At 43.9% G+C, this 23,645-nt stretch overlaps 2 protein-coding genes across 2 annotated transcripts in view; one reads left to right on the forward strand and one right to left on the reverse strand.

The window, feature by feature from the left end:
* REXO2 (RNA exonuclease 2) overlaps positions 1-9,686 on the reverse strand; it is a 35,368-nt gene extending 25,682 nt beyond the window's left edge. The window contains exons 1-3 of the mRNA XM_032964380.2: positions 9,040-9,686; positions 2,722-2,805; positions 85-162 (exon numbers count right to left, since the gene is read on the reverse strand). Of these exons, the coding sequence (XP_032820271.2) occupies positions 85-162; positions 2,722-2,805; positions 9,040-9,312 (435 nt within the window). The 5' untranslated portion in view covers positions 9,313-9,686. The remainder of the gene's footprint in view (positions 1-84; positions 163-2,721; positions 2,806-9,039) is intronic.
* Positions 9,687-9,825: 139 nt separating this feature from the next.
* Positions 9,826-21,657, forward strand: RBM7 (RNA binding motif protein 7). The gene is made up of 5 exons (XM_032964381.2): positions 9,826-10,384; positions 13,665-13,827; positions 15,290-15,383; positions 15,890-15,983; positions 16,968-21,657. Exons 1-5 carry the CDS (start codon positions 10,292-10,294, stop codon positions 17,295-17,297), a joined length of 774 nt encoding a protein of 257 aa, XP_032820272.1. The 5' UTR covers positions 9,826-10,291; the 3' UTR covers positions 17,298-21,657.
* Positions 21,658-23,645: the final 1,988 nt, after the last annotated feature.

A 23,645-nucleotide genomic window follows, 5' to 3' on the forward strand; every position in this document is an offset into this window, starting at 1 on the left:
CTCCTTCTTAGCTGGGCGGCACAAGTGTTACCACTGCGCCACCCAGCTGCTGGGAGGCATGCACGCGTGGAAAGTGCCCAGTACCTTGCCGTGGTGCTCCTTGCACCAGGTGGACATGCCGTCGAGCAGCTCATCCGGCTGGTGGATGATCAGGCTGGGCCCCTGCACATGCGTCACACACAGAAGAGTACGGCACGTCTCAGGTCAGCACTTACGTAAGTAAGCGCGAGTTTTCTTACATCTCGAGCATTGTCTCGTCTTCAGTATTCATGGGAGAATATTAGATGTGTTCCAAAAAACGTGAGAAGTGTCATCTGTTGTATAACCACATATCAAGTCAAGTGATTTAATGCTCAAATGAGCATTGAGGTGATGCTAATCTTCCGTTTACAGGCCCGAGTCAGTGGTGGAGATTCCACGTTCCTATGGTCAGGGTGTTGTATAATAAATGCCTTCAAGGGCTGGGACTGATATGACGGAATGTGTTAAGCACACTGGTGGCGTGCATGCCTGTAATCAGCACTATGCAGAAGAGGTTGGTGGGTCACGCAAACACCACCGTGTGCATGAGAAGCCCAACTTGCAAGGCCACAAGGTGATCAGCAGACGCCAGTCCAGGAAATAGGTTCCTCACCTATCCGTATGAATATTTAAGTGTTAACGCCTCATCTCATAATGCCTGTGGGTTCTTTGGGCCGATAAGACGGTACTGTTAAACTCTATGAATTTGCGAAATTATGGGACAAGCACAATATTACTAAAGTTAATGTTATTTTCCACAAGCTCAGCAAAACAACACAATTTTGTGTTTGTACGACTTATGATTTACCTTTGAGGGAGTTGCTTCTATCGAAATTTGTGTCATCAAGCCCCTTATTGTGAATAATAAAGATCCCCGTTAGAAGACAGTTTCTGTAAGAGTCTGCGTTAACTCAATCACAAAATACTAACGAAGCAATTTTTTAAAACCGCGTTGTCTAATGAGATGTGACGTGTGCGCGTGTACAAGCGTGCCCTCTGCTCGGCACAACACAGGAGGCTAAAGAGATTCCTGTGTGGCGAAGTTCAGCATGGCTGCCTACGTGATCTGCGCCGTCTTCTTTAAGCATTTCTACGTTCTATTACTTTAAACCCAACTGCGATACTAACGGAATTCAAATATTATCACGCTAGTGGCAAAGACAAACGTCTCTGAGAACCTTCATGCACTGGTGGAAAAACTGGGTTTTTTTAAATTAATGTAATGTAAGTATGCTAAGGTCTTGCCAGTTTTATACATTTTTGTTCATTTGCAAATTTGACCTTAAGGCTGCTATGATCTGGCCTTTTTGAGATACAACCAATCTATGGGACGTGCTAAATAAATGTCTGCACAGACGTCAGGTCCATTGAGATCTATCGGAAGAGGTGAGTGTGGCAATAACATAGACTCATCAGGCTACTTATTACAGTGCAGAACCAATAAATATCAGGTTGCATCAAGTATTCGCCTTTGTTTCAAATACTGTGATAATCAACTCAAATGTACTCATATTTGTATACAATTAATTACATCTAGATTTGAAGTTTTCGTGACTGCAGGGATCCATACTCTTTGGTTCTTTCGGTAAAGTCACGTAGGTATAAAATTTAATAAATTATATGTAGGGCTGAGCAGCCAATTGAATTTCTTTTTACCAATCCACACTGACCAGTGTGGTGAAGTATGGTCATACTCCCCCCACCATGGCTGATGTACCGAAACTATGGCCCCCAGTTCCCAGCAGCTCTCTATCCACCAGCCATTGTGTCTGTGTGAATCTGTCAGTCTATATGCGAGAGTGTGTGAATCTCTATGGGAGTTCGAGGGTATCCGTGAGTCAGTGTCTCTCTGCGAGTGTGTTTGTGAGTCTCTATGCAAGTCCATGGGTATCTATGCGAGTCCGTGGGTCTGTAGGAGGCGTCGGAAAGGCAGGTGAAGGAGCAGGGGGTGCTAAGAATCACGAGGTACAAACAGGGCGCCTTCTGGAAAACCCCACTCACCGTCAATAAACCATGCTGAAAATGAGCCAATGGGGAAGGGAGTTAACAATTCTGCTGTGGCGAGCCCAGATCTCTATATTTTAATATTCATTTCATTATTTAGTGTGGGTTTCCTGATTTAGAATACCGGATAAAATTTTAATGAGTGGCACAGCCCTCTTTATAATTCATGGCAGAGTCCCATTGATAGAACCCATTTGTGGCATGAGCAACAGTGCCCCCCAGAGTGGAACAACTATAAATTCAACAAGGTTAGAGCACCGCTACAACACCGCTGACACCTACACGATCGCCCGCCTTTGCAATGTCTCCCTTGGAAGCAATTGCATACACATGATACACTAATCCATTCTGCATAATATCTGTACATTGTCGTGGCGAGACTGTGGGTTTGTAATGCGCAGACATTTTAACAGCAACTGCTCAAACAAGGACGGTGTTAGAGGGATACATTAGACTGTGGTTGCAATGAAAGGTATGATACGCCAGCCAGTTAGTATTGGTTTGTATGTTAAGCAAGTATAATGGATAAGCAATGTAAAAGGGAACATACATGCCAAATGACAGCTGCTCTTAAATGCATGCAACAGCAATTACTGTCAATAATGCATTACATATAGATGGGTAAAATGTTGCATTGGCACAAGAGGCAGTAAAACAATTTGTCTTCCATCGCAGTAGGCAGGAATCGTAACTCACTTGCGCAATGATGTTGAGATTGGAGTCGGTGATGACACAAGCGATCTCAATAATCTGATCCTTGTCTATGTCCAGCCCTGTCATCTGAAACACACACAGAATGCACATTCATCATGGGCACTTGAACCCGGGCCAAACTGCACGTCCACTCCTGTCCTGTAGACCCTGTCAACAGACACTGCAACCGCGTAGCATGGAAGCCGCTCACTATGAGGCTAAACCTTGAGGCACCGCCTACCTGGGATGCTGCGGATTGTCAGCCTATTAGGGGGAGCAGTACCAAATTAGAAAAGTACAGAAATTACTGTCAATTATACTGGCCTTATGCATAGTGTATTATCAATTATACTGGCCTTATGCATAGTGTATTAGAGACATCGGTTATCTTGAAAGCATGTATAATGCTTTTGTTTTTAGTAAATTACTCAAACTGAAATAATACTTGAGAGAATACTCCTAAAGCCAGGCAATATGTTGATGCAGTCCTATAAAGATCACAAGAGTGCCTAATAGGAGGTAATTTTGCGCTCTAACCACAGCACACATTGCCGAGTTGAAAGGGCTAATGCATTCTTTTCATCTATTGTGCACAGTCCAAAACTGGGCCAGAATAAATTAGGTGCACAGAAACATTAAGGATGGGGCTTTGACTTATCAATGGCTACTGGGCTGATGCCATAACAATCCGTTTACCCCAGATGGTAGCACAGGCCTTGAATACAAAAGGTTATAGAACAGAACCCCAGCAAAGGTTCTCTTATTTTTACACATTATCGTCTTAAGACAGACAGGAAAAAGTTTCCCGAGGCCCAAATAGGCTTTTCAAATACTCCTAGTGGATCACACATTGACCTATTTGCTGTGTTATCCCTTCTTTCATACGGTTTACGTAGATGCAGAGCAACTACAATTTCACATTCAGGTGGTCAAGCGAGGTAACTGCGTCAGCAGCAGCGGAGTCTATCATCCCTGTTATGCCTCTTTCGTATTTGTGGATCAGGCCATGCATCGTTACACGTTGTACGGTCTGTTCTGGATGACCACAGTCGCACACTGCTACTGGAGAGTTTTCAATTTTCCTTTTGTGCATCAGGTATCCGCATCTGCCATGTTTTGTGTGGATGCGGTTTAGGGTGGACCATGAGCATTACGGTAGATCAAAACCAGGGATCTTCTGCATTGGGTCTTTTACAAGGTTTTTGTTTGCGGGTTTATTATTATTATCCGTGCAGGTACCTTACTGCCCAGCAGATAAGTGTCTCATGCAGCCCCATCTACGTGATTCAGAGAAATGCATTCATTCAGATGTGTAAGAGTTAACAAGCTTTGCACCCTGACTTAAACACAGAACACGAATCACTTTAACCAGTATTACTGCAACAACCAATGTATAATTAATCACTCCTGGGCCACAGACTGTAATGCATCATATAAAAGAGCAAGATGATACATTAATAATAACAGACTTCATGCCAAATTGATTAATGGCTTAGTGGTCATGAGTTGGAAGTTAACAAAATTTGCAAGGATAATGATGTGGCCAGGTGGCTCAGTGGTCAGTGCTGAGCCGGCACCACCGAGGTTCTGGGTTCGAATCCTGGCAACTGTCCGTGATTTAACTGGAGTTCTCTAGGGCAGTGAGCTGATGATCTCAGCTCAGTCAACCAATCATCGCACAAAAACCAAGATGTAAAATTTCGTCTTGTGCTTAATTCTGATACATGCCTGCTCTGGTTTTGGTAATTAATTCCAGTGATTGTGCAGTGGTTACCGTGCTGTGTTATTAACCACGAAATCCGTATTGGATTCCCAGCCATGGTCAAGATCATTGGCAAGCGATATTAGAATCGCCCCTGCCCTCTCCCAGATTCACCTACTCACACTGACCGGCATGGTGAAGTAAGATTTTTTTAAATCCCCATGAGAGCCATAGCATGGGGAGGCCTTCATCCAGCATTGTATCAACAAAAGGGTTGAATATTATTATTTATACTGGGGATATCCTTATTTCATGCAAACAGTTAAAACACCTCACATATTTTGCCAGATGAAAGGGAGCTTTGCTGCAGTTTTAATCCCCCAAAAAAACACAACAAGATGTCATTTGTGACAAGCACCACAAACAAGGGACCGAGAGATTATTCTCAGGCTGCAGCAGACGATGGAATCAACGGCGAGGCTGCAAGCAGATCATTCCCTCGTGAAGGTTGCTGCAGGCTAAGAAGGGTGGTGCCCACACGCTGGTGCCGTGGTTTGTGGATAATTCCAAGACACCTGGGCACCATCTCTGGTGTCAATGCCTCCCTTGTCTCTCCCCGACAATTACCAAAGATATTTAGAAAATGGATGGCACAATTATATCACGGATATTACATCGCTTGATTTATTGTAGTCCTGCAATATCACAGCCACCCTATCTGCGGCCCACGCATTCGCGAGCAACACTGTCCACACAGACTTCTCTCGATCGGCCATTGAAACTGCTTCATCAACGACATTGGAGGGAATGCAGTGATATATTGTTAACAGTGGCATTATAAACGCTATGACTCACAATGGAGGTAAGTCACAGTCTGAATAAGCAAGGCGCTTTATTCTTGAGTATATTTCAGTTTAAATATTTCCAGTAAGCATGCTATGTTCTTGTAGTTTTTGTTTAATGTAGTGCCGCTTATGATGGTGGGAATATATATTTGAAATTTTAGTAAAGGTTTTGTTTTTTAATGTTGCCATTGCAGCACTGCTGACGAGTCTCATAACCGTCAAGCCCAGCCTGCCGCTCACAACGTGCTTCTGAGCGTGCATGAAGCTATCCATTACTGCTGGGTTCTGGCACGAATGCTACTCAAGCATGAAGAGTGAGATTTTACCAAGGCAAGCAACCAGGACCCTTTGAAAGCCGGCCACAACAATCAATGTCGCATTAACGAGTTACGTTAATGCAGCATTGATTTTACACACAGTAAATAATTGCAGGGGGCATCGTGGCAGAGTGGTTAGTGCACCGTACTAAAAACGCAGTGACTGGCGAGCGATATTTTAACTGTTCTGTGACCCCTTTCACCAACACGTAGTATGAAAAACCATGACAAACACGGTATAAAGGGTCCTCATCCAGCAGTGGATTGACAAAAGGTTAAGATCACGATGAAGCACTAATCTCCTGTTTCCCAACGCAACTAATGTTCAAGTTGGTATAATAATGGATGCACTATTCTAAGACATACATGCCCACATCATACACACAGATAATGTCTATGGTTACCTTCATGGGAAAATTAATTATACTGTACATCTAAACACAGCGGATCTTCAGTTGCAGTACGCTTATGAAATGAGGCCGCTTAGTAACAGCATTTGGTTGACAACACTGTCCCCCACTGACAGATTGTGGAATTGCCAGGTCACGACTGAATTACTACAGAACGTACTCAATTCTACTCCTGCTGAATTCTTCTCGTCAGTTGATGATATAGAGTACTAACTATGTTGCTGCTACTCATGCGTGTGGTGAATAACATCTTCATCAGCTATCGTCAATTCACTGCTGGATGAAGGCCTCCTCCAGCTGTTACCATCTCTCCAAGTCCCATGATGTATATATCAATATAGCTTGTGAACTCGAGCTGATTTCATTGCTCCATCTCCGCACGTTTCCACCCTTGACTGCCACTCCGTCATTAGTCTCGACCATTTATATAAAAATATTATTTTTATTGTTCATAAACGTGTGCTGGATAATGCTGATTTCTAAGTGGAAGAATTATTGATGTTGGAACATTTTTTTTGCTTCCGATTACTTAAAAAACTGAAAATATCCCAGCCAACAATAGTGCCGTGTAAGATAATTACCCTAAATGCTATTTAAAGCGATGCAACACTGCACGGGTAAAATTTGACGTTTCCATCAAAAGTTGAGTTAAAGCCAATACACTAGAATTTCTGTGATGCAATATAAACCGTAATCCATCAACACCTCCAGTCCTAATTCACAAAAATGGATTAGATTTCAGACGGATTAGATTTATTGAACCAGCTTCAAACTGACGGTGCAATGAGTTTCAAAGACTTAACTGAATGCAGTAAGTAGTCATTTTCCCCTACAATGTATCCTATTGATTCCTGGTTAGCTGACTTCATTTGACAGGAATGTCCCTGCCTATTGCAGAAATTTCACCAGACCGCATGATGCTAGCCAGCTGGCTGAATAAAATTTCACATTATGATGTTACTCGTGTTAGCTCCATCTGTGTCTGGAACACAAAATGCCCAGGTAATAAAAGCAAAATTATAATTGAAAACATTATTTCACACCTATCCTCTCATGACGTGATGCCGACAACATGACTGCAATTACATTTGGGAAATGGAGTGCATTTATAAAACAATGAACACAGTCTAGCTGTGCGTTTCCTCGGGAATTTACATGAGCCACATATATTTAAAATGTTTCACATCAAGACAGAATGACTCTGAAGTTTAAAGAGTTTCTTAATTCGTGACAGCTCCTCTGTACAACCCGTTACACGTTGGCAATTCATTGATGTGGATTGTACGATGAATACAGCGGCCATCACCATTATTAGCCATGGTAAATCCACTGCTGGATGAAGCCAACCCCAAGCCACCTTCTCACATGATCCTGCGACGTAAATAATCCACCTCGCAACCTGAACCCATTCCCTCGCTCCATCTCTTCAATACCTCCAACTCACACGGATATTGAATATAAAATCACTTGCGCTGTTACCCCGCGGTTGGTTTCAACGCACCGACACCTACTGCTGTCGCTAGTTGCTGCAATTCCGTTTGGCTCTCGTTGTTTGCTCGTTAATCTTCATCTCTTTCGACCCACACTCAAACATGTTTCATCAACTACTTGATCGCACCTCCGATGAGCACGGTTGCCTACGCAGGGCGCGAAAGAAGTTCAACACACCGCACGTACACGCAAGTGCCTGTAAAGCACCGAGACACCGTATAAATGGGCATGCCACAGATCACGAGTGGTGGGGTAAAGTGTGGGTTATACTCCCACCTCTTGCAAGACGTCTTGGCCTCTGTTAGCGAGTACAGAGGCTCTATTTATTCAGCAAGAGTTCCCCCTAGTGGAGAATCTTTCGCAAGCATGTGCAGGGCCGCCTCTCTCCCACAGTAGCTGTATGTTCTTCTTTGGTTCTTTCGGTAAAGTCACGTAGAATGAGAATAAAATAATAAATTGATAAAATAAAATAACACAATTATATTATCACGACGTTTCGGCCACAACACAAGCGGCCTTCATCAGGTGAAGGGACGAGACTGTCTGGAGGACAGCGCTGGAGTGAAAAAGCCACGCTCAGATCGCGACCTTTAAAGCTGTGTGAGAAGAGACAAAGCGCCTTGACAAGGGAATTAGCATAGATTCTAGATTTAAAGCTTTCGTGACTGCTAGGATCCATACTCTTTTTATTTTCACCTACGTGACTTTACCCAATAGAACCAAAGAGTAATTAGCATAGAATTTAGCATTGAAATGGCTGAGTGATTAGCTTGCGACTGGTCACAGAAATGGCTATGTTAAAGTTAAAGCATACACAGCTGTATGGCTTAGTTGTTATTATAACGTCAATATTGATTTCAGCCAGCCTGAATGAGGGGGACATATTTTCCGGAACGCGGCCCCGGCTGCAACTAAGCACTGGTGGTAGTCGTGGTATTTGTAATCTGTGGTACATGTTATATCATACTCATACCGTACTACACAGAATTGTGCTTATAAAACAAGGTCTAGCTAAATTGGGAGGGACAGTCACGTACAAATAACGTTGGGGTTTATCTTTGTAATTACAAACTGCGGTAATATTGTCATCCTGTATTCGCCAAGGTAAATCTGCAGCAGGGTTGACATTGCCTGCTCATGCCACTGCCGTGTGAAGCTCCTCCACAAGAGGGAGTTCTCCCACCTCTCCTCCTCATCCTTCTCTGTATTCGGCCTACTCTTCCTCGACCACGCGACCCCCCAGCTCGCCTCTCACCTCGAGGTCCACCCACACCACTCGACCCCCCAGCTCACCTCGAGGTCCACCCACACCACTCGACCCCCCAGCTCCCCTCTCACCTCGAGGTCCACCCACACCACTCGACCCCCCAGCTCCCCTCTCACCTCGAGGTCCACCCACGCCACTCGACTCCCCAGCTCACCTCGAGGTCCACCCACACCACTCGACCCCCCAGCTCCCCTCTCACCTCGAGGTCCACCCACACCACTCGACCCTCCAGCTCCCCTCTCACCTCGAGGTCCACCCACACCACTCGACCCCCCAGCTCCCCTCTCACCTCGAGGTCCACCCACACCACGCGACTCCCCAGCTCGGAAGCCGCCGCCGCCGTCGCAGCAGAGAGGGCCGCGCTCCGGCGGGCGTGGCGCGCGAACGGAGGCGCCTGGGTCTCTCCCTGCCGACGCGAAGGGGAGACGGAGGAGGTAGACGACGAGGTGGAGGAGGAAGAGGTGGAGGAGGAGGTGGAGGAGGAGGAGAGGGCGCCAAGGGGAGCGCTCCGACTCGCCGCCGCCGCGGCCCGCGCCGTCATCATCACCACCGCAGGACGCATCGGCGAGGAATCGATTAACGGGAATCGATTCCGCGAGAATCGAAATCGCGCCACACGGCCCCGCCCCACTCCCCCCCCGCGTTAGCGAGTCGAAAGAGAATCGATTAACGGAATCGTAGATAACGAGAGCGTTGGGATGTGTTCTCTCGTAGGGATCGATCAGAGAAGCGGCGTTATTCGGGGTGCTTAGAGAATGTACGCGGATCGATCACCAAGCATAGCAGGTGTTATAGGGTGCTGATGGCTACACTTGTCATCAGAGGGGGGGGGGGCAGTGTGGTAGCCCCCCAGTGTTGTACTGCACCATGCCCCAACGTCAATGCTCCCCGCTGACCACGAGTTCGTCCCGAGCGGCCCGCGTGGTGCGCACGGCTCCGTGGGAGGAGGGGTAAGCGCTGCCGCGGGAATCGATCTCAGGGTCGTGCGCGCGATTCCTCGCGGAATAAAAAAAAGCGAATTGGAATCGACGCCCTCGTGTCGCGCACCACGTGACTGGCGCCCATCGCTAGCTCTGAAATAGGCGGAACTGTAAATAGGATTTTTTTTTCTCGGAAAAAAATGAATAAAATACTTACGTCGTCGTAAACAGCAATAGACTTTACGCTCAATTTATTTCCAATATTTTTCTGTAAAAAAAAAACTCAAGCGGTCATGTAACGGTTGTAGTTTTACGACATTTCCAGCCCCGCCCCCCCGCCGCCGTAACGCTTTACGACCAAATGCAGCTGCTTTACGACCAAGGCTTTACGGCAGGCAGAGGACCCTCATGGCGGCGCGCGTTTTTTGAGGCCTGCGTCGCAGATTCCCCGCGCGGGACGACGACGACGAGGAGGAGGAGGACGAGGAGGAGGACGAGGAAGAGGACGAGGAGGAGGACGAGGAGGAGGACGAGGACGAGGAGGAGGAGGACGAGGAGGACGGCGACGATTTGGTGGTGGTGAGAAGCCGGAGAGAACGAGAGGTAGACCCGAGGCGGAACATGGGCTCGAGCGATGATGTGGACCGCTGCCTCTTTGTGGGCAACCTGGACCCGCGCTCCACTGAAGAAGTCCTCTTCGAGCTCTTCCTGCAGGTGACGACCCTCGAGGTGTCGATTGTTGTTGTTGCTGCTGCTGTGGTGGCGGTGGTGGTAGTGATGGTGATGTTGTTGGGACGGGGAAGGTGGCCCCGGGGGGAAACCTACTCGCCCGAGCCTGTACCTCCGCTGGCGCGGATAATCGTGAGATGTGTGTGTGTCCGGAGAAATCCGCGCCCGCGCGGTGTTCCGCGGACTTGACGATGTGTTCTTTGTCTTTAAGTTGTCGCGCCACTTCATTCATTCGGCGCAGGAGAAAGAAAAAAAACGGCCGCGAAGGCCACGATTATCAGGGCTCGCTTATCGGAGGTCGCATATAACAACACGAACAAATAATTATAGGAGCAACTGTTCTGCGTACAGGTAACGCGCCCTGGGTACGACACTGATGATTATGTAGATGTTGAACTACCTTCGCATTGTACGTAGTCAACCGCGCTAATCGGAGGTGCCGGGGAAGGACAGCAAACTAAACACAAAAAGCAGCTGTAAGACAAAATAAGTTTGCAATCTGGATTTAAAAGTCGTTAATTTGTGGAAAGCACTGTGTGTGTAATTAACATACAATCAACAGACGTGATCAACTACAATATCAACAGCAGTTATTATTGAAAGTTGAATCATCACCTAGGAATATAATCGCCTTTAATGATGATGGCCCATTAAATGATCATCGGCATAATCAAAATTGGCAAAATAACCACAAAATTCCAAATGGTAACTAATAGAAAATATACGAATAACATCAATATTATTAATATTATTTTGGTCTTTCGGTGAAGTCACGTAGATAAGTAGAAAGAAAATAACAAAAAACTACGACGTTTCGATTACACGCTTTTATTTAACTCACTGTTGTTGTATCCTCAAATCTTGTAACTCTATTTTAACCCACTTCACAATGTGGTATCGACTGCAAACTTGGTATACGTATGTCATACTGATGACAATACTATATTCTATCATAAAAAATAAATATATATTTTAAGCAATCTTTGGTCTAATTGTCCACGCTCAACTCACGTTGGCTGTAAATCACCACAGCCCCTTACGTTATGGAAATCTTCAGGAACACTTCCTGGAGTCGTGGAGTTCTGCCATTACTCGTACGGTACTTTTCATTAAAGCTTGTTTTTAAAATAGTGTTTTTTTAAATATTACTTTTTGTTTCTACTTATCTACGTGACTTTACCGAAAGACTCAAAGAATATGAATTCCTGCAGTCACGTGAGCTTTAAGTCAAGAAATAATGATAATAGGTTTTTCCCCTTTTTTCTGGCAACAAAACAGGTGTGAAGATGTTAAAACACCAAACTGAAACCTTTTACAAGGAATCATGTCTGTATTAACCACAATACTTGTGGTCAGAATGCAAACAAAAACATACATTGACAATATATGTGGCATTGTCCTTGAAACTGATTGGTCCACACCAGACACAGCTTTCTTTTGAGCCTCGTCTCAAACGGTGTTAGACCAGAGTACGCCTTTTGGCGTCCTCTGGTCTAACACATGATTCCTTGTAAAAGGTTTTCTGTTTGGTGTTTTAACATCTTAACACCAGTTTTGGTGCCAGGAAAAAGGGGGAACCCCTATTATCATATTTTGCTACTGGCAAAGAAAGTCTCATGACAAGAAATGGTAATTACTGTTTAACACGTTGACTTTCGCGACCAATATCATCCATAATACAGGGTTTTTTTTATTTGGGTTAGTTCGCATAAATGTGTCTTTGAACCTGCCATCACCCGACATGGCCAATTTAGTAAGGTTCGTCACGTGAACAAAACGTGCCAATTCGTTACGAGTACCATACAGCACACCGGTGGGTGTGTTGGAGAGTAAAACCCGCAACATTTACAATGATGCCGGTTGTAATAATTACTGGCGAAACGTCGTACTCAGATTGGAAATGTTGTGGATTTACTCTCCAGCACACCAGTGTGTTGTACTAGTAACGACTTGGCCATGTTCTGTTTACGTGACAAACCTTACTAATTGGCTGTGTCGGGTGATGGCGGGTTTAACGACACATTTATACTTACACGATCTAACCCAAAAAAACTGTATTATGATTAATAATTACTATTGTTAAAATAATGACATAGTTATACTCGTAAGAAATAGTATTTTTGTTCGTTTTGCCACGCTCAAGTTTAGTGAGCAGTCGAGAACCGTGATCATGATTTAAAATTGAATGCCCTCATGCTATCCCTATTTTGATTGACACAATTTTCTAAAGATGATTGGTGATGTAACTGCTTTCATTTAAAGTACAAAATCTGTGCGCGTTGAATACGGTCTCGCGAGATGCACTGTTGTCCATATGCGCTCATTGTTCTAGCATTTCAGTCTGTCTTCCCGTCTTTCATATTGTATAGTACTTAATGTTCGCAAATTCGACAATTAAACATGTTATACATACATATCGCCTTGTTCTAAATGGCATTTCACGACTTTGCAGTAGGCATGATCGTTATTCCAATTGTAATAGCCGCGATGCGAGCTATCAAACTTTAATTACGTAGACTGTTGTGTAGCAATGCGCAGGCTTTCATTTATTGTAGGGTCAAGGGTTGACATAGGCAGCAAAGCCATGATTGTCATCTCTACAGGATCATAATTAAATTGGTCAAAAAACAAGCTTTTCAATGCACTCTAAAGTACAAAATAAATTGTTTTGACCCTGGAATTAATGCTGAATAAAAGTGGGTGGCTTGCATAGAGAAAATGAAACATCGACAAACGTTTCTTTTTTTTACCTACATTTTTTTTCGTTTGGAAAAGGCCTCGGGCATCGTCAGGAAATGAAGCCTAGAAGTACAGGAGTTAGACAAGTAGTGCGTGGTGAACACTTGAAATGATAATTAATCAACACGCAACTTAATTCAGAAAACCACACTTGGATCAGAATCATCACTAACATGATCATCTAAGTAATAATACGCTTGTTTGTGTCTGTAACGCACCGGGGTGATGGCACGAGAGATTGAGGTGAAGTGGAGGGGGGTTGTGATGCTGGTGTGTTGGGTAGAGGACAACTGTATCGGGATCGGAATATTTATTTACACTGGAGGAATCCGATGAGCAATAAAGCTCTTTCACAGATGTCTAGTAGTTTCACAAATGCCCAGTATGTTGACATACAGACTCGTGGGTGGTAAGGACAAGGGGTTGATGAAATTAACCAACACGTTACTTTCGTATACTCGAGCTGCGATACTGTTCAGTGACGTTATCACGTGTGCGTTTCCTCCGCGCACTCTGACGAGTGCAGGCGGGTCCCTTGGTCAAGGTGTGGATTGCTAAGGACAAGGATGGCAAGCTGAAGCAGTTTGCCTTCGTGACGTTCAAGCACGAGGAGTCGGTGCCATACGCCATGGGCCTCATGAACGGCATCCGCCTCTTTGGACGTGCGCTCAAGCTGCAGTATCGCACAGGTACGGTCTCCCAGGCAGACGGATGTTATCTGCCTCGCCTGGTATGCAGGAGGTCGTGGGTTCGATCCCGACACTGACGCCTGTTGTATATTCAGAGTTTGCTTGTCTCTCTCTGCCTGTGGTCACGTGGATTTTTCTCCGGGTCCTCGGTTTTTCCCTCCACATTTAGAATCAACATCACGCGTTCAGAGTGTGTTGGCTGCTATACATTTCCACATAATGAACCACTTCAATGAGCTATCATTTGTGGCCAGGTCACTTCTGCAAAAGAGCTATACAGCTCCGAGGGCCTTAGCTGGTAAAATAAAAAAAATAGTTTAATAGTCTTGATTTGAAGCTTTCGTGACTGCAGGACTCCACACTCTCTGGTTCTTTCGGTAAAGTCACGTAGATAGAAAAAAATAAAATAAAACACCAAGTTTCGGTCGCAACACAAGCGTCCGTCTTCAGGTGAGAAAATGATCTGCTGTTGTGGCTTTATATAGGCACGGGAGGTTGTCGTCGTCCGATTACTAATTCGAGCTCCTTGCTTATTTCTCCAGCCCCATCCATCCCTGCATGCCACAAACTCTCCCCCCTCTCCCCCGTGAACTCCTACAGCCACGACTCGACAAAACTCCTTCCCCCCCCCCCCCCTCCCGTGCCTATATAAAGCCACAACAGCAGATCATTTTCTCACCTGAAGACGGATGCTTGTGTTGCGACCGAAACGGCGTGTTTTATTTAATTATTTTTTATTCTGTCTTCTTGACTTTACCAAAAGAACCAGAGAGTATAATAGTTTAATAGTTTAGTTTTGAGGGAAATGAGACGCAGGACTTCGTACTCCTCAATTTCAAACATGCCATAATAGCGAATTTCTGCAAGTTTATATAAGTATCATAATCTTTGCTGGAGGAATACGATGAGCTATAAATATCTTTTTCACAGATGCCCATTAAGGGGCAAGTCAGAACGTTACAACAACAAACAATACAAAAGCACAATAGTGCAAAGTATAGGAAAGGTAAGCGAAGCACTTGAAAATATCCAAATAAAGCTAAACTATTTCTATCTTACTCAAAAGTGGAAAAAACTCAACGCATTCATCAACATCAATATCTCTGCTATGAAGGGATTGCAAAAAAAATTATCGTTTTATGTAATGTTTCATATGAAAGGAAATGGTATTGATGAATTGTGAGTTTGTTATTTGTGCTTTTGCATGACAGCCAATGTAGTCTCATTATTTATTATAATTTTCCCCAATTTTAAGGCTGCTAGTGTGTCCGAGACAAGCAGTTTAAATATTCAATTGGCGAGGGTGGTGATAACACATGGGAAACGAGTTTTGTGTCGGCAAAAAATCTCCATTTGTGGATTTGGCCTATAGGAGCGATTGATTGCGGTGGGACTTTTGGGAGAGCCTGAAAATATTTGCACCATCGATTGGTTCATGCCGCCTTTGGGCTGTGGATTGCAGGGAGCACTCATATCAGTGAAGAGAAGGCAGAGCTGTGGGGAACTGGTCACAAGCAAGAAAATATCAACGGAGCAGCCAACCCATCTCTCAACAGGTGAGGCTCACCATCTAACAATGCACAGAAAGCCTCTAAAACATCTAAAGTAAGGTCTGGTGGGAAGATTCAACAACAGTGATCTGTTAAGTTAACTATTAAGATTCTATAACGATTGGATAAATAAACACCTGATGTATTACAAACAAAATAAACCAATCAAATATTGTTTGTTCTTTTGCAAGAGCGACCATTACACCAACAATTGTGAACTTACATCTGCTGGATCGTGTTGTAATTTACACATTTGCAACAGGAAATGTTCAACGTGGACACTGCGCTTCTGCGGCCGTCTGGAACGCTCTTCCGATATTTGGAAGCCACTGGAGCTGTGCACTTTTGAATCTAGATTGAAAGCTAATTTCTTTAGAACTGCTTTATGTGTTTAGTTTGTTGTCCCGCCACCGCACCTCCGATTAGCACGGTTGGCTACGTACAGTGCAGTGCGAAACAAGTTCAACATACATACAAATGGCCTCGTGTTTTAACACAGTTTTCTTTTCCAGGTACAATGGGAACCCAGCCAATGGAAATGCGCTGCATCCTACGTACTTTTATCAGATGCCTTTGTCAAACCCTGCACTAAACTTGCAGGCTTCGGTGAGTAACATAACTGCTGATACTTGAGTACCCTTCATAGGCCGCTGCAAAACTTGAGTTTTTAAGACTCGGCTATGTGGCTGGAACTACTTAGTATGTCTGCTATGTGTGGGATTGTCTGTGTTGTGGGTAGCAGTTGCGCACAATGGTCAAATTGGCACACTGAAATAATCCTTACGTCATAGTAATAGGGTTTACCCTTTTTAACTGGCACAAAAACTGACACCTTTATTCAAGGCATCATGTTTGCAATAACCACAGCACAAGCAGTCAAAATGCAAACAAAAGAGACAACTCTGATAATAATATGCACTGTCCTTGAATTTGATTGGTCCACACCCGAGACGGCTTTTCTTAGAGCCTAGTCTCCACTGGTGTTGGACCAGAAGACGCCAAAAGGCGTACAACTCAAAAACAGCGCACTATCAGAGTATTGAGGGCTCGGGGCGAGCATTTACATTATGAGACCTCCTTTTGAGTTATATATATTTTATTATTTTGTTGTTTCCCTTCAACGTGACTTTACCGAAAGAACTAAGAATAGAATAGGGTAAAACCTATTACTATATCTTGTTACTGGCAACGGAGGTCTCATAATGTAAATCCTTACGTCATCAAGAGTCCTAGCCACGCACAACACGATCGTCAAGTGGCATTTTAACGTGGCATAGACACGGCCTCGAATGAATACCAGGTACAGTGGTGATGCCACTGCAGTAACTGATGGAGGGTGTTGTGATACCCCCAAGTACCTGGGTTTGCACACTTCTGTGAGATATACTAAGAGATTCTCTGCCTCGTTACATGACACCAGTGCCACATTTTTAATATATTTGGGAGGGGGGATATTAACAAGAGTATATAATTTATGGTTCTGGCTCGACCATCCCTTTATATACTGTGCAGTCTTAATTTGCATTGCTAACAACACTTTTCCTTGACAAGACTAATTGGGGGACCCTTGTCCTTTTTTATTTTCTCCAGGTGAGCAACTTTAACATGGCTCAGTCCAACAGGCAGCAACATGCTATTAGCTACCCCCGACAACACCTTCAGCAGCAGCAGCCGCCGTCGCAAGCCGTGCTGGGCGAGAATGAGGCACGTATGTTGGCCAGCGGTGGTGGCAGGGCCGTGGGAGTCGGTGAGCAGCAGAGACGGAATCACTCCGACGCTTGGGGATGGCAGAGAAACCAGTGGGCCCAACCTGCACCCTTTCACTACCAGCAGCAACATCAATCATACCAGCAACAGCAGCAGCAGCATCCTTATCAGCAGAGGCCACCATTTCAGCAGTGGCGTGGCCCTATGTACTAGGTGGATGCATGTGCTTAGGTTGTAGCGAGCGTGTGGAGTTAATTTGTTAACCTTTGCCACGTGGCTACTGAGAACTGCTGTTTCCAGAGGCGTTTCTTCAGCCACAGACAGGCGAAAGACCGCTCTTTAAAAAATGTAAACAACTCAGGTGAGAGAGCATCTTAGTTTCACAGTTTTGGGGGCTTTTTCCATGTCATAAATACCGAGCCCTCTATTACATACCTTCGGCAGCTACCTGGAACATTACAGATTTTGGGAGGATTTTTATTTATTTTTACCAAAAAAAAATTTCATCCAAAATGTGATGAATTTTCAATAGAATGTAAGCATCCAGTAATGTTTTTTGCTGAATATTTGGTGTGATATCCTCCTGAGTCTTTAACCTTTAATGTTCAGCAGAGTTAAGTGTTGCCAAGCTCTCCGCTCCACAAACAATACCAATGCCCTCTGCTCAAGAATACGACCCAACAGTGTAGCAGTATAACTGTAGATGGCAGCATCTCTGGGCAGAGGCTGTGGTTTGATGAATGTTGTGTTATTCAGTGTCATACAGTATATAGTATTCAGCAGCTGTGTACAGTGAGGGAAAAAAGTATTTGATCCCCTGCTGATTTTGTACGTTTTCCCACTGACAAAGAAATGATCAGTCTATAATTTTAATGGTAGGTTTATTTGAACAGGGAGAGACAGAATAACAACAACAAAAATCCAGAAAAACGCATGTCTAAAATGTTATAAATTGATTTGCATTTTAATGAGGGAAATAAGTATTTGACCCCTCTGCAAAACATGACTCAGTACTTGGTGGCAAAACCCTTGTTGGCAATCACAGAGGTCAGACGTTTCTTGTAGTTGGCCACCAGGTTTGCACACATCTCAGGAGGGATTTTGTCCCACTCCTCTTTGCAGATCTTTTCCAATTCATTAAGGTTTCGAGGCTGACATTTGACAACTCGAACCTTCAGCTCCCTCCACAGATTTTCTATGGAATTAAGGTCTGGAGACTTGCTAAGCCACTCCAGGACCTTAATGTGCTTCTTCTTGAGCCACTCCTTTGTTGCCTTGGCCGTGTGTTTTGGGTCATTGTCATGCTGGAATACCCATCCACGATGCATTTTCAATGCCCTGGCTGAGGGAAGGAGGTTCTCACCCAAGATTTGACGGTACATGGCCCCGTCCATCATCCCTTTGATGCGGTAAAGTTGTCCTGTCCCCTTAGCAGAAAAACACCCCCAAAGCATAATGTTTCCACCTCCATGTTTGACGGTGGGGATGGTGTTCTTGGGGTCATAGGCAGCATTCTTCCTCCTCCAAACGGCGAGTTGAGTTGATGCCAAAGAGCTCCATTTTGGTCTCATCTGACCACAACACTTTCACCCAGTTGTCCTCTGAATCATTCAGATGTTCATTGGCAAACTTCAGACGGGCATGTATATGTGCTTTCTTGAGCAGGGGGACCTTGCGGGCGCTGCAGGATTTCAGTCCTTCACGGCGTAGTGTGTTACCAATTGTTTTCTTGGTGGCTATGGTCCCAGCTGCCTTGATCATTGACAAGATCCTCCCGTGTAGTTCTGGGCTGATTCCTAACCGTTCGCATGATCATTACAACTCCACGAGGTGAGATTTTGCATGGAGCCCCAGGCCGAGGGAGATTGACAGTTCTTTTGTGTTTCTTCCATTTGCGAATAATCGCACCAACTGTTGTCACCTTCTCACCAAGCTGCTTGGCAATGGTCTTGTAGCCCATTCCAGCCTTGTGTAGGTCTACAATCTTGTCCCTGACATCCTTGGGGAGCTCTTTGGTCTTTGGCCATGGTGGAGAGTTTGGAATCTGATTGATTTATTGCTTCTGTGGGCAGGTGTCTTTTATACAGGTAACAAGCTGAGATTAGGAGCACTCCCTTAAAGAGTGTGCTCCTAATCTTAGCTCGTTACCTGTATAAAAGACACCTGGGAGCCAGAAATCTTTCTGATTGAGAGGGGGTCAAATACTTATTTCCCTCATTGAAATGCAAATCAATTTATAACATTTTTGACATGCGTTTTTCTGGATTTTGTTGTTATTCTGTCTCTCACTGTTCAAATAAACATAACATTAAAATTATAGACTGATCATTTCTTTGTCAGTGGGCAAACGTACAAAATTAGCAGGGGATCAAATACTTGTTTTCCTCCCTGTATGCTGTGCAATGACCCTCGTTTAGTTGTGTATGTCTCCTATGGAGGGGTGGTACACAAGTGAATGTGAGAATTGCTGTGATTGGCTGTCTAAAATTGGTCTTCCCCCGTTGACCACGGTGAAATTCCCCCAGTGTGTGCAAGTGCACATGCAGTTAACGCCGATAACGTTCGCAGCATGTGTGACGAGCACACAAAGAACTGCCACCAGCTCTTGGCGCCCATGCTTTTGGCAACATTTGTTATTTTGGGAAATGAACACCATTGAGCACCTTAATGAGGCCATACACAACCCTAAGATGCGTTTTTACAGGAAGGGGCCTTGACAGTGTTTCATTCACACTCGCTTAAAAAACCCAGCCAGCCTGCCAGTTCCAAAAGTTGTATGCAGCGGACTTGCTGTTTCGCGCTTCTTTGCCAGAACAAGTGCGTGGCTCAGAACTGTTGGTATCTTGTAGAACACAACTTTGTTAATTTTATACAGTTTATGTACAAAAAGTAAAAAAAAAATGTGTACAAATGTACAAAAATGTCGGGTTGTTTTTTTAAACGTTGATCTTGAACACAAACAGCAATGAGAGGGGAGAACCAATGTTGTTACATCATAGACTCAAAATTACTCAGGAACCTTTTGAGCGGAGGTGTTTTCCAGAGGATTATTTTCAAATACGCCACTGCTGTTGAGTCATACTTGGGCATCTTAACTTAAATAAAAGCCAGCATGGAGATGCTGTTTTTCATTTTATTTGAAGTCAGTTGATTGTGTACAGTGTTTAAAGATGGTTTAAATTGAAAAGAGGAATGTGACATTGGTATTCTTTAAGTGTTGGTAATTTGTAGTTTTTATCATGCAAGGAACACGTACGAGTCAATTTAAGAGGACATTTTTTTTGACAGGGGAATGCCTCCAATCGTCACATTCATTTTAAAACATTTACTACTCATATTTTACTCTAAACAAGAACGTACATTATATTATTGGTTCTTTCGGTAAAGTCACGTAGAAGGGAAACAATAAAATAATAAAAATATAAAACAAAATTCTCACGACGTTCTCGTCGTGAGAATTTAATTGTTTTATATTTGTATTTTATTGTTTCCCTTCTACGTGACTTTACCGAAAGAACCAAGAATATGAATCCATGCAGTCACGAAAGCTTTAAATTAAGAACGTACATTGAAGTCGGTATTCGATGTGTTTTACCACATTTTTTGGAAAACAAGTATGACCATAAAACGATATTTGAGCAAAAAAAAATGGAGATTGTGATTTTATTTGATACATTCGTTTCCATTTTCGTGATAACTAAGCTGGTCTCTTTTGTCTGCCATATGTACTCTCATCTTTGCCACGAGTCAGAAATAACAGCGGCTGGAGCCATGTATTTACAAAGATCATCGGTGAGGTTTAGCTGCATTGCAGTGCCTCAGCACGCTTGGGAGTTAATTTAAGTGGCAATTGTAAATCACACACGTTGGGAAATAACGTGATAAAATCCGGACTTGAAGCTTTCGTGACTGCAGGAATTCGTATTCTTTCGGTAAAGTCACGTAGATAGGTTCAAAGGAATAACAAATAACTACGACGTTTCGATCGCAACCTCAAGCGGTCGAAACGTAGTATTTTGTTATTTTCTTTGAACCTATCTATGACTTTACCAAAAGACCCAAAGAATATGTAACGTGATGTAAGCGTGTTCTGGCGTGTTGTGAGTTAACAATGCTATGTGATTGCACATCACATAGCAAGCGATTGGTCTATTGGCAGTGGTTCGTTAAATAGTCTATTAATTCACAGCGGTTCGCTAAAATGTCGGAATGTGGAAGTGTTCTTTAAAGTTTTTTACTTATTAATATTAATACCATAGATAAAAAAAATTGTCAGCAGTTTTAATACAACTAGTTGTTTTGAAGAAGATATTTTTTGTGTATCAACTAGAGAATTTGGTCATGGGAAAAAGTTTTGTTAAACTTTACCATATAGTAAATGTAAATTTTTAGCTTGAGTATATCCTGTTATTTTTGTTACTGTTATATGATTTAAATACAGATTTCCATATTTTTATGCAAATGTATACAGCTATGAATTCAAATTATTGAAGCTTGGTTGTACTACAATGGCTACTCATTTCCGGTTTCATCTGAGAGCTGTACCTTGCATTAAAATTTATCCATATTCCCACCTGTGTGCTACCTGATCGAGTGGTTCATTTAAACCTTGTCCAGTCCATGGTCTCTCACGCGTTCTCTCACTTAGCTGCCAGCCCCATTGTATCGACCACCAGATAATTTGCATGAACATGTGTTTTGAAAACCCATCCGTTATATACCAACAATATCGCAAGTACATTATCCCTGTGGCAGCGTAATCCAGACCGATGCCCCAACTTAAAACAGCCAATAGCCGTATTTGTACAATGGTTGGAACTTTCTGACCCTACCCCGACTGTACATCTGTGATAAAGAGCTTTGTTTCTCATCGGATTTCTCCAGTATGAATACAAATTTTGGAATGTAATAGGACATGGCACTGCACGTGGCTACTTGAAGATGCTGTCTAACTCATATGCGTGCATTGCATACCTGTCAACCCATACGGTTTACCCGTATTCTTGTACAAATTGAGTTTTCAGGTCCATACGGCGTACCTACAAAGTCCATGGGACTGTTCATGGACAAAGTCCATGAACGTTTAGATGTATAAGGGTATGGGGGTGACCAATAAGGTCTGAATTGGTCTTTAATAAGGTAGGAACTTTTTGATTTGAAGCTTTCGTGACTGCAGTAATTCATATTCTTAGCTCTTTCGGTAAAGTCACGTTGAAGGGAAACAATAAAATAATAATATATATAAAACAACGTGACTTTACCGAAAGATCTAAGAATATAAGGTAGGAACTGGTAAGGGGTTCACAGGCATGCCATTGCAACGTGACCTATGCATGCTCAAGTTGCCTGCAAAGAACTTAGTCATACATGACAACCAGAAAATGTTATTTGTCTACTTCTCTGACCCAGGGTTTCTGACATTTCACAGTCACGTCACGCCAAGCTAAATGTGAATGTCGTGCTGGTGTCTGGGTGTAGTCAGTTTGCAGGACACAAGGTTCGCAAGTCATAGGTGTGGTTATTTTGATATACGTGACGTGTAAATGTGGGCATGTAGATGTGGACACGAGGGCATGTTTATTTTTAACAGCATTTTTTTAATACTGTACATTTCATGAATTGATCCGTTTCATTTCCACATGTTTAAAAAAAAACATTTAGATCAACTAAAGAACCTTCTGGACTCGCATTGCGTTTTCCAACAACATTTGTTTAAGCAGGCACATTCTTAATCGGTTTTGACTTTTATGGGCCTCATCAAGTGTGCCTGTGACCGATAATAGTATGAATGAGGTATGTAGATGTGTAGGCATGGCCTCATACACTGGTGGCCCCTGGTGACCTTTCGTGTGGTCCCTGACGTGAGCCCCCCAAACAATACACAATGTGACAACACCCCCCCACCATCATCGTGCTGCTGTCAAACCCCCAATGGTTTTAAATGTGTGGCGACCCTCACGTTGATATAAGGGCACGGGGGTGACCAATAAGGGGTTGTAAGGTATGGAGACGGAGAAGAACGAAGAGGAGAGGGCGGGAGGGAGGGCGTAAGAGGCCGTGTAACCGAGAGGAAAGCGAGAGAGTAAGTCGAAAGGAGAGCGAGGGGAAGTAACAGGCAGCCCAGCTGTGAAGTGCATGGAGCGGGACGTCACGGCGGCCATGCTGCACCGGGGACTCGGTGCACACAACGGCAGCCATGTTGCGTCAGGGTTGTTTTACTCGCGGCTGATTGGTTGGTGTAGCGGGAGTAATGACGTAATCCCTAGCAACCACTGAAGCCGCCTACATCTTTGCGAGGTGGCTGCGGCACCGCCACAGATACTCGTGGGCTCGTGCACTGCGCGCACTCTCAGAGCAAACGCGAATCACTGTCTGGTAGGATTTACGAATTTTGTCCTGTAGTAAATAAAACGCACGGTAGTAAATAATGCGGACATTTTAAACAAATGTGTAAAATTATAATATTTTGCTGCCATACATTTCCACACACTAAGCCACTTTGTTGAGCTGTCATTTGTGGCCACGTCGCTTCTGGAAAAAAATAAGTTAATAACTGAAATG

The sequence above is a fragment of the Petromyzon marinus genome, chromosome 32, assembly GCF_048934315.1.
Source record: "Petromyzon marinus isolate PM22_M1 ecotype Great Lakes invasive population chromosome 32, UKy_Petmar_22M1.pri1.0, whole genome shotgun sequence".
Classification (NCBI taxonomy): domain Eukaryota; kingdom Metazoa; phylum Chordata; class Hyperoartia; order Petromyzontiformes; family Petromyzontidae; genus Petromyzon; species Petromyzon marinus.